We start from the raw sequence: 10,813 nt of genomic DNA, 5'->3' as shown, positions 1-10,813 counted from the left end.
AAACAAACATGTATTCAAATGAACAAATTTTTATTTATTTATAAAGATCTTTACAGGTGGGAACATTTGTAAGGTGGAGAGACCTTTTACATATTACTGATCTTTGGGGGCCCAAATTATTGAGAAAAATACTGTCAGGGATTATCAAGGACAAGGTGGATAGAGAAATATTGCTGATTTTGACACTCAATCTATGAACCTCAAGCACAAGAACTGGTATGGTAAATCAATTTTGCCTATGTTTAAAAGTCAGTGTTAAATTATCTATGTGTTGTTTTCTTTTAAAATTTATAAACTCAACATTCTCAGCAAATGCAAACAAAAACAAATGATTTAAAACTAAATGAAAGCCATGTAATCAAAACTATTTATATTTTTAAAAGAACACATTTTGACAAAATAAGAATGATAATTCTGGGTCCTTTTCTATCTCTGAAATAGTAGTGGCTGTCATCTCCTCATAGCATGGTCACCCTGAGTTATTGAGAACTATGCTTGGAAGTACTAGTTCTGGAAAAACTTTAATATGAGTCTGGAAATTGACTACCTTTATTATTCAAGGATCAGCCTATCTAAGTTCAGAATGGCTCATCAGTTAGTAGGTTGATCACAAAGTAATGAATTCTTTTTAGTCACAGCAAATCATGAAACTTTCTATCAGAGCATGGAGTGGACTGTGGTGACAGGTGCCAGTGAAGAGTATAGTCACACCAATGTAAGCATGGATCCTTGAAGTATTTAAAGTATGTGCTGCTGTTCTCAATCTTTCCTCACATCGCTCTATTCTGAATATCTATATTAATCATATCTTCCATTTTAATAGTAACATTATAGATAGTTCTGGGAAACTTTTATGATTTTCTGAAATAGGTAACCTTTTTATTTTACTTTTTAATGTGTATTGGGATGTTAATAATTGTGAGGTTCCCCTTCCTTAACCAGTCCTCTGAATCATTATTCTACAATGCTTACATATTCTTTCACAGATGAGGTTTTTAAATTTTCTTAAACATTTTTATTTAAAGTTTTGAGTTCCAAATTCTCTCCCTTCCCTTCCCCTTCTCTTAGGTAGTAAGTAATCAGATACAGGTTATACATGTGCAATTGTGTAAAACATTTCCATATTAGTCATTCTGTACAAAAAGACTTGAATAAAAGGAAAAAAATGAGTGAAAAATAGCATACTTTAGTCTGTATTTAGTCAATATCAGCTCTTTCCTTGGAGGCAGAAAGCATGTTTCATCATTAGTCCTTTGGGATTTTCTTAGATCATTGTATTGTTGAGAATAGCTAAATCATTCATAGTTCTTTGTTGAACAATATTGCTGTTATTGTGTATGATATTATTCTGATTCTGCTCACTTCAATATGCATCACTTAATGTAAGTCTTTCCAGGTTTTACTAAAATCATCCTGCTTGTCATTTCTTTTTTTTTTTAAATGAAATTGTTTATTCAACAATCACTTCCATAAGTTTTAAATTTTCTCCCGCTCTCTCCCTAAGACGGTTTGCAATCTGATATGGGTTCTACACATACATTCGGATTAAACACATTTTCATATTAGTCATATTGCACAGAATTATAACGAATGGGGAGAAAAGCATGTGAAAGGAAAAAAAAACAAAATAAAATAAAACAAAAAAAAATATAGACTGCCTCATTCTGCATTCCAACTCCATAGCTCTTTCTCTGGATTTGACTGGCATTTTCTATTATGTGTTCTTTGGAATTGTTTTAGGTCTTTGCATTGCTGAGAAGGACTAAGTCTATCAAAATCAGTTCTCCCACCTTTTGGCTGTTACTGTGTACAATGTTGTCCTAATTCTGCTCCCCTGACTCAGCAGCAATTCATGTCTTTCCAGGTTTCTCTGAAGTCTGCCTGTTCATCATTTCTCATAGCACTATAGTATTCCATTACATTCATATACAACTTGTTCAGCCATTCCCCAACTGATGGGCATCTCCTTGATTTCCAATTCTTGGCCACCACAAAAAGAGCCATTATAAATATTTTTGTACAGGTGGGTCCTTTTCCTATTTTTATGTTCTCTTTGGGATACAGCCCTGTAACTGGTATTGCTGGGTCAGAGTATGCACATTTTTATAGCCCTTTGGGCATAGTTCCAAATTGCTCTCCAGAATAGTTGGATCAGTTCACAGGTCCACCAACAACGAATTGGTGTTCCAACATTCCCACATCCTCTTCAACATTTATCATTTTCCTGTTTTGCTGTGTTAGTCAATCTGATAGGTGTGGTATGGTATCTGAGTTGTTTTGATTTGCCTCTCTCTAATCAAGTGATTTAGAGCATTTTTTCATATGACTATAGATAGCTTTAATTTCTTCCACTGAAAACTGTTCATGTCCTTTGAACATTTATCTACTACTTGTCATTTCTTTTTCCATCACAACATATCTTGTTTAGCAATCTCCCAGTTGATGAGCATTCCTAGATTTCCAATTCTTTGCCACCACAAAAAGAGCTGCTATAAATATTTTTTACAAACTGGTCCTTTTTCCTTTTTTGGGATGTCTTTGGGATACAGACCTAGCAGTGGTATTGCTGGATCAAAGGTATGCACAGTTTTATAGCCCTTTGGGCACAGTTCCAAAGTGCTCCCCAAAATGGGTGAATCAGTTCACAAGGTGAGTTGTTTTTTGAACTTGCTTTTCTACTTCAGTTGTATGATCTTGCTGCTCTTTGCTCCCTGCATTCATTCCACTTTTGGCTGTATCCAGTGAAATTGTCAAGTCTTCTATTTTTTAGTTTCATCAGGTTTTATGTTCTCCTGGGATTTTTTAGCTGCATTCAACTCTTTTATTTCCCCTAGGAATCTTTTTTCTAAGTTTGATTCTTCTTTTAATTCCTTGAGTGTGTCTATGATCCACATAAGCACGTCTCTAAGGATCCTTTGTGTTTTTTCAGATGTAACTTCTAACACTGTTCCAGTGTGCCTTCTTCCTGCATTTTCCCCTTCTTTCTTTCAATGTTTTTAAAAAAATTATAATAGAATTTTCTCAAGTTTATTATCTTTTTGTTCAGTTTGAATTTTCTTGTAGAATTTTTGTTTTTTGATGTTTCTATTGCTCTTTATTAGGAGGATCATGAGGACCCTAGCTTCTTGTTAGCTCACACCAACAGTTTTCCTTTAAATACATTTTGAAAGTTTAATTCTGATGTAAATTGAATTTTTTCTAACCCCAAACTCTTTCACAAGTCAATCTATATGGTAGTAGTTTATACAGGATCCTATGAGTAAGAACAGGTTGTTAATAACAGTACTAGATAATAGTTAAAATGCAAGTTTGTAGCAGCAAGCACCCCAAGCGTCCTCAGGGTTTGCAGCTACCACAGGTTCTTGGATCTGCTTTGTTAAAGGAAAGCAACTCAAAATGGGTTAACAAGCTAACTTTAATCAATCAGACATATATCGTTTACCTTGTTCAGGGGAAATAGGTCAGCACCCCGAACCTCAAAGTATACAGGCATAATTATCAAGACAGAAACAGATCAAGTAGACAGCTTTCCAAACTGTCCAACCATTACATCCATACCCAGTCAACATCTGGGTTTCCACATCTGGGTTTTTCAAAGCCGGGGGACTCTCAACAACGGCTTCCCAGAATTCAGATCAAATCACAGAACACTTCTCAAAGTGAGTCCCAAAACAAAGCTACACATCAGGGCTTATATAGCCTTCTCCTGGCTCAGAGAACGTAACAACCTTATTGACCCACTGGCCAATCAAAAAGTATCTACTGAAAAACAAGCCTCTCCCACCCCAGGCTTCAGGTGCACATTAGCCTAGGGGCAGGGAAGATCTTTAAAATTTACATTCTTATTACAAAGTTGCATTTTTCATGCAATTAATTACATGCTAAAGTACTGATCACAAAGTGTGAGAAGTGTAGAGGAATTACTAAAGCTGATGGGAGCCTTTATGAATAAGAAAAATCAGGAACTTTATTCCTCATGACAATCCCAATTCTAGAGGCATTAGCCTACTGCCTGTCTCATAGGACAAGGATGGCAGATTCTTCTCCCTGAAATTCTTGGCTTCTATATATACCTTTGGCGTATACTCTCATCCTTTTTCTATATACCTTTTTCTAGCATTTTCTCTTGCTCCCTAATTGAATCACTAAGTTTCAATCATTAAACCCCTACTCTTCTCTCAATACATTTCTTCAGAATGCACATACTCTCACAACTTCCAACTACTGCTTCTATGAAGATAACTCCCCAAATTTTCTCTTCCCTCTGCTCCAAGCTCCAAATCCCCTTTGAATTTAACATATCCTGAATTCACAACCTTCTCCCAACCTACTGACCCTCCTAACTTTTCTCTCTTTTAATGGCATTTTATAATCTCCCACTCACACCAACTCAAAACCTTAAGAGTCAAGCCTGAGTTCAAAGCTGAAAATATTCCCTTTTTTGATTTTGGTCAAGTCATATAACCACCACATTCTGTTTCTTCATCTGTAAAATAAGGCAGCTGGACTAGAGGTCTCTGATGTACCTCCAGCACTAGATTTATAGTCTCTTAAGTCTTGCTCATCTCCCTTTTTTTTTTTAAGCAATTGGGGTTAAGTAACTTGCTCAAGGTTACACGGCCAGTTATTTCTGGGTGTGGTGCTAAGTATCTGAGCCCGATTCGATCCCAGGTCATCCTGCCTCTGGGGCTGGTGCTCTTACTCACTGTGCTACCTGGCCACCCCTCCCTCTCTTTTTTAAATTCCTGCAACACTGAGCTCCTACTACTTTGAAATGCTAGAGAATTGATATACTTAGAGCTGGAAGGGACTTCAGAAGCCATGTAGTCCAACTACCTCATTTTACAGATGAAGAAATCGAGACTATTGAAGTTAAGAGACTTGGCTAAGGTTACACTAGTAATAAGCATAAGAGGTGGGACCTGAACCCTAGGCTGGTGTTTTTACTACCAGGCCAACCTGAATGTTGCATGACATCATGAACTGATGTCATACAGAGCCTCTAACTAGACTCCTTTCTTTTGGTCTCTCCCCTGACCGATCTATTCTGCAGATACTCCAGAAAAAACGGATTTCATCGCGCAGGCACCCCTACCAAGTGATGGGGCCAATCTGGGTTCTCAAATGACAATATTCATTGATAAGCCAATCCTAGAAACCTCTGCAGCTAGGTAGGACCTACCAGAGCTTGTTGTTATGGTTTGTCCTTTGTTCTTGAGGTGGACCATGTCATCAAGAAGGTGATGCCATGACTTGCAAGGGAACTGGATCTAAGCAAGGGAGGGCTGTGCAAAGTCACCAGCCTCACTCTCTCCTCCAGAGCCATCTGCGCCTAGTGGCCAGATATAAATCAGGATGTGGCTCCAGGCAGAGCTTGTGTTGTGCTGGCAAAGTCTTCAAGAAACCAAGATAAATTATCAGGAGACTATTTATACCCTACTAAGGATATCTCCTTTTCCCCCTCACACAGATCCTTCCCAAATCCCCTTCCAACTCACAGATTCTCACATAATCCTCTCTTGGAGCCCTCACCCCCATTTCCTTCACACATATATCCACTCCCTTTTTGTCTGTGCCTTGATACCTCACAAATCCTTTCTTCTTACATGTCCCCACAACCTCCCTCCCTCCCCCTTACAAATCCCTATCCCCGACTTCTTCCTCCCTATACCCCTTTCTCTCTCCCATCAGCTATCCCCCACCCTCCACCCTTTCTCCCCACTACCCAACACATTCACTTTCCTTACATTTCCTACCACCACTCACATCCTCTTCTCCCTCCTAAACTACAATTTCCTCCTCCATCTCTGCCCTTCACGTCACCCCCTCCTTTCCTCAGTCCCTCATCTTCACCCCCATCCTCTACCCACCCTTCCCCACTCACACTCCTCTTTTCTCCTCCCACCCCTTCCTCCCCCATCCCATCCCCCACATCCTCTACTCCATGTTTCATCCCTCACTCCCTACCCATTCTTATTCTCCCACCACACACATTCCCCCTCCCTCCACGCCCCTCCCATCCCCCACTCTTCACAATCTCCCCACTTTCCACCATCCCTCCCTCCTGCCTTCTCCCCAGCCCTCACACGAGCTCTCCCTCCCACCCCTCACACGTGTGCCCACTCCCCCTCCTCCCCTCTCCCTCTGACATTCTCCCTTTTCTACATTCCCCTATATCTCTCTCCCTCCCTCCCCTTCACAAAACCTCTGCCCTAATTAGTTGGCATCCTCTCCTCAGTCCCACCTGGACGGATTCCCTTCAGTCACCCCGGCCCCACCCAGCTTGGCTCATTCAACTGCAGCTCTCTCTCCCCAGCTCCAGAGCCAAATCCGGTTCCGCTTTTTCCCGCTCGCTGGGAGTTCAGTCCCGCCCTTCCACGGTTCCCACCCACCCACCCAATTACCACGCGCCGCGGCTGTCCGCACTCGTTCACTGGCTACCCGCCCGCCTAAGCCCCGCCCCCTCCTCCTGCTACCTCTCCACCTCTTCCCCTGTTCCGTTTCTCCCCTTGTTTTCATTCCCGAAGTCGCACGAGGCTCATCTATCGCGGGGGGGAGTGGGGGCGGGCGCGGGAGACCGAGCGCCTTGGGTGGGAGGGAAAAGCACGTTGTCCACGCCACACCTCCGCTGCATTGTGGGATACTAGCGTCCCAGCTCTATCTCCGACCTCCACTTCCCTTCCCCGCCCTCGCTCAGCGGGGCTCTTCGCGGCTGGAGGGGGGGGGCAGAGAGAGCCTGGTTGCGGCTACGGCGGCCGGTAAGGGCCGGCCCGGAAGAGAAAGGCGGCAGTGGAGGTGCTGTTTGCCCCAGCTGCCGCCATGGCCGCGCATCTAAAGAAGCGGGTGTATGAAGAGTTCACCAAAGTCGTGCAGGTAAACGGCCCTCGGTTTGGGGGACCGCGGCAGTGGCTGGGGAGCAGGAGCCTGGGTCCCGGGGCGCGTCCTTCGAAGGGTTCTCTGGAGTCCCGGCAAGCCCGTGCTAGTCAAAACACCTGGCTCCCAGTCCCGCATCTATCTCACCCATGCCTGCGCTTTCTCTGGACCTCAGTTTCCTCCGCTGTAAAATGGGCTCATTGATCTCCCTGCCTTCTTATTAGGGCTGTAAGGAGTGAGGGGTCAGCTGAGTTGGGACTTAAGAGGCCCCCTAGCCCAGCCCATACCTGAGCACAAGTTCCGCCCACCCCCCTCCTCCCCAGAGCTCTAATGGTTAGGAAGTTCAAGCTCAAGCTCACTTCCAGCCCAGCTTTGCCTTTTTGTTCTTGTTCTGGCCCCAGCAAACATTATGCTCCTACCGAGATAGCTCGGTCCTAGGCAGAGATAATGGGAACCTAAGGCACCATCCGTCCCCCAAGGAGCTCCCTCTGCTCATCTCTGCAATGGGCTGGTTGGACCAGAGCTGTGCTACGTATCCAAGCAGACGTAGGACACAATTCCAGGGGGGTTTATTTATAAGCATCTTGTGCGTGAAGCAGCTACAAAGACCAAAGCTACGGGGCCTCTGTCCTCAGAACCATACAAGGTGTCCTGAACGTTTTAGTGAAGGTTTATTTTATTGGGCGGAAAAGAACAGTACACAGAATCGTGGATACGAAGTATATGTAAAATAAATAAAAAGTTACATTTCCCAGCTTGTGGCTCTTGTAGAAATCAGGTCTTGATTGCAGACATGGAAGAGTCAAGGTAAAGAAGCAGAGCATTCCAGGCCTAGGGGGACAAAAGTTGTGTAAAGAGAGGGAGACTGTTTAAGTGGCATGTGGTGTATGGAGAGCAGCAATGAGGGCAGCTTGCCGAATAATCAGCCTTAAAGATAGGGTCCTGCCAAATTGTTAAGAATTTTAAATCCCAAGTAGTACTGTTGGCATTTTATCCAAGGAGCACTAAGCAGCCACAGAAGCTTCTTGAATGGAGGGATGAGGAGGTTAAAAATGGTTGAGTTAGCTGGCTGGGAATACAAGAAAGGCAAAATCAGTCCATTCCCTTAAGGAGTTAACAGTCAAATAGGGGAGATGACAGTCAAACCACCACCATGTGCCAACAAGATATCCTAAAGACTGTGCTTTAGGAGTATCAACTTGGCAGTTGTTTGGAAAATGGATTAGAGAACAGAGAGTTGGAATGTAGGAAGACCAATTAAGATTTATGGTAGCATAGACAAAAGAATATGAGGATCCATGAACTAGTGTGAGTGGAGAAAATGGAGACTAGTGGTAGAGATGTGGAGATAGAATCAGCAAGATTTGTCAGCTGATTGGATCATGTCAGGGTAAAAGAAAGGGAGGAGTTAAGAATGAGGCAGTGATGTTAATACATGCCTGTTGTGTTCTAAGTTTTAAGCAGTACATATTTTTTTTGTCATGCTGACTATGTGACCCCATTTGGGATTTTCTTGGCAGAGATATTGGAATGGTTTGCCATTTCCTTCTCTAACTCATTTTTACAGATGAGGAAACTGAGGCAAACAAGGTTAAGTGACTTACCCAGGGTCATACTGCTAGTATGAGGCTGTATGTGAACTTGGTTCTTCCTGACTCCATGTCTGGAGCTTCATCTAGCTGCCGAATATGTCTGTTAGAGAAATGTAAAACAAAGTGCCATGTGAGGTCTGAAGTCAGTAGATCAGTCCCATGGAATTAGTCAGTTAACAAGCCTTTATTAGGTGCTTCCTGATGTGCCTGAACTGATAATCACTGGAAATACAAAAGATCTATAGAACTTGGCAACTCTTCTGTAATTTAGTCTTAGAGAATTGCCTGGAGGTATCTTCTATTTTCTTTCACCAAGATATTCTGCTTTAATCCATTGCAGCAACAGCATGAAGAAATTGCAACCAAGAAACTACGACTGACAAAACCAAGTAAATCAGCAGCTCTCCATATAGATCTCTGCAAAGCTACTTCACCAGCAGATGCCTTGCAGTATCTCCTTCAGTTTGCACGGAAACCAGTGGAAGCAGAGAGTGTGGAGGGAGTTGTCAGAATTCTCTTGGAACATTATTACAAGGTAAGGAGACTACCATCTCCTCCTGAGATGCTTCATTGTGGGGTGCAAGGGCATTCTGGGCTCTCAAAGTCTGGGTCAGAAGAGTGGTAAGCCAGTCTAGACTGGCTTCAGACATTTGACTAAATTGTAGATGGATGTAGGAGAGAACTAGAGGAAATTATGTAAAAGAAAGGTCTACACAGATATTGTGGGAGTTTGGGTTTTTTTTGGTTTTTTACAAATTGAAGATTTGTGGTAACCCTGCAGTTGAGCAAGTCTGCCTGTGCAATATTTCCAGCAATACGCGCTCACATCATGTCTCTGTGTCACATTTTTGTAATTCTTGCAATATTTCAAACTTTTCCATTATTATCAACTCTGTGATAGTGATCTGTGATCAGTGATTTTTTTTTTTAATAGCAATCGGGGTTAAGTAACTTGCTCAAGGTTACACGGCCAGTTATTTCTGGGTGTGGTGCTAAGTATCTGAGCCTGGATTTGATCCCCAGGTCATCCTGACACTGGAGCTGGTGCTCTTACTCGCTGAGCCACCTGGCCTCCCCTAAGCAATTGGGGTTAAGTAACTTGCTCAAGGTTACACGACCAGGTGTTTCTGGGTGGGTGCTAAGTGCCTGAGCCCGGATTTGATCCCCAGGTTATCCTGACACTGGAGCCAGTGCTCTTACTCGCTGTGCTACCTGGCTGCCCCAGATCAGTGATTTTTGATGTTACTGTTATAATTGTTTGGAGGGAGGGGGCCCTGGGGAGGAACTATGCCAATAGAAGACAGTGAACTTAATAAATATGTGTATGTTCTGATTGTTCCACCAATGAGCAGCTTCTCCTCCCTGAGCATCCCAGTTCCCTGAGACAACATGAAATTAGGCCAGTTAATAACCCTTCAGTGGCCTCTTAAGTGTTCATGAAAGGAAGAGTCAGTCAATGTGGCCAATTTCATTGTTGCCTCATTTAAGAAATTGCCACAGTGACCCTAGCCTTCAGCAATCATCACCTCCATCAATCAGCAGCCATCAACATCGAGGCAAGACCGTCCTCTTGCAAAAAGATTATGACTCACCAAAGGCTAAGATGATAGTTATCATTTTTTAGCAATAAAGTATTTTTTAATTAAGGTATGCATTTTTTGAGACATAGTACTGTGACTTAACAGACTACAGTATAGCATAAACATAACTTTTATATGCACTGGGAAATCAAAAAATTAATGTGGCCTCACTTTATTGTGATATTTACTTTATTGTAGTGGTCTGGAATTGAGTGATCAGTAGCTCTATGATATTCTTGTAGTGGGAAAAACAAGACAGATGAGTATCCAGAATACAAGGTAGATTGTACAAAAATTCAAGCTCTTAGTGGTGATAGGGGAGTTCAGATGAGGGAGACATTGCTTTTGGCTGGGGTGTGTATGTGAGAAAGAGCAGCTCTACAAAATGAGCTAAAATAGATGGAGTAAGTTGATGAAAGGTAAAATTGTTTATGCAGTTTTTGTACTGCAAAGTGCTTTGGAGCATTTGTAGAGTTTACTTGCTCATTCTATGAGTATTCATTGAATGCTCTGTATTCATAGCCCTATATCAGGTACCATTGGGGAGATTTATAATCTAGATGAGAAATGAGACGTAATGATTGAAGTACCAAAAGATATGAGCAAATTATGATATAAATTGTCTATGTAAGTAGAAATGCCTTCTTTTGGTTTTCCTACTGACAACCTATGCAGTCTTATGCCACTCACAACTAGATGGCACAGTGGTTAGAGCGCTGGGCCTAGAGTCAGGAATACCTGGGTTCAAATCCTGCCCCAGACACTTAA

At 42.4% G+C, this 10,813-nt stretch overlaps 1 protein-coding gene and 1 long non-coding RNA gene across 3 annotated transcripts in view; one reads left to right on the top strand and one right to left on the bottom strand.

The window, feature by feature from the left end:
- Positions 1-992: 992 nt before the first annotated feature.
- Positions 993-6,363, bottom strand: LOC138148306 (uncharacterized). The gene is made up of 3 exons (XR_011165019.1): positions 6,245-6,363; positions 5,183-5,394; positions 993-3,253 (listed from the first exon to the last, which is right to left on the bottom strand). It is a non-coding gene; the product is annotated as an uncharacterized lncRNA (long non-coding RNA).
- Positions 6,364-6,493: 130 nt separating this feature from the next.
- The window catches only part of INTS4 (integrator complex subunit 4), a 90,506-nt gene continuing 86,186 nt past the window's right edge, over positions 6,494-10,813 (top strand). The window contains exons 1-2 of one of the 2 annotated variants that reach the window (XM_069070932.1): positions 6,494-6,873; positions 8,806-9,000. In XM_069070932.1, the coding sequence (XP_068927033.1) occupies positions 6,820-6,873; positions 8,806-9,000 (249 nt within the window). In that variant the 5' untranslated portion in view covers positions 6,494-6,819. The remainder of the gene's footprint in view (positions 6,874-8,805; positions 9,001-10,813) is intronic. The other variant, XM_069070931.1, reaches the window with a different exon arrangement.

Source organism: Petaurus breviceps, unplaced genomic scaffold, assembly GCF_028583685.1.
Source record: "Petaurus breviceps papuanus isolate PSGF00001 unplaced genomic scaffold, PetGlider_PUasm1.0 90823, whole genome shotgun sequence".
Taxonomy (NCBI): domain Eukaryota; kingdom Metazoa; phylum Chordata; class Mammalia; order Diprotodontia; family Petauridae; genus Petaurus; species Petaurus breviceps.
This window is presented reverse-complemented; position numbering and strand designations above follow the sequence as displayed.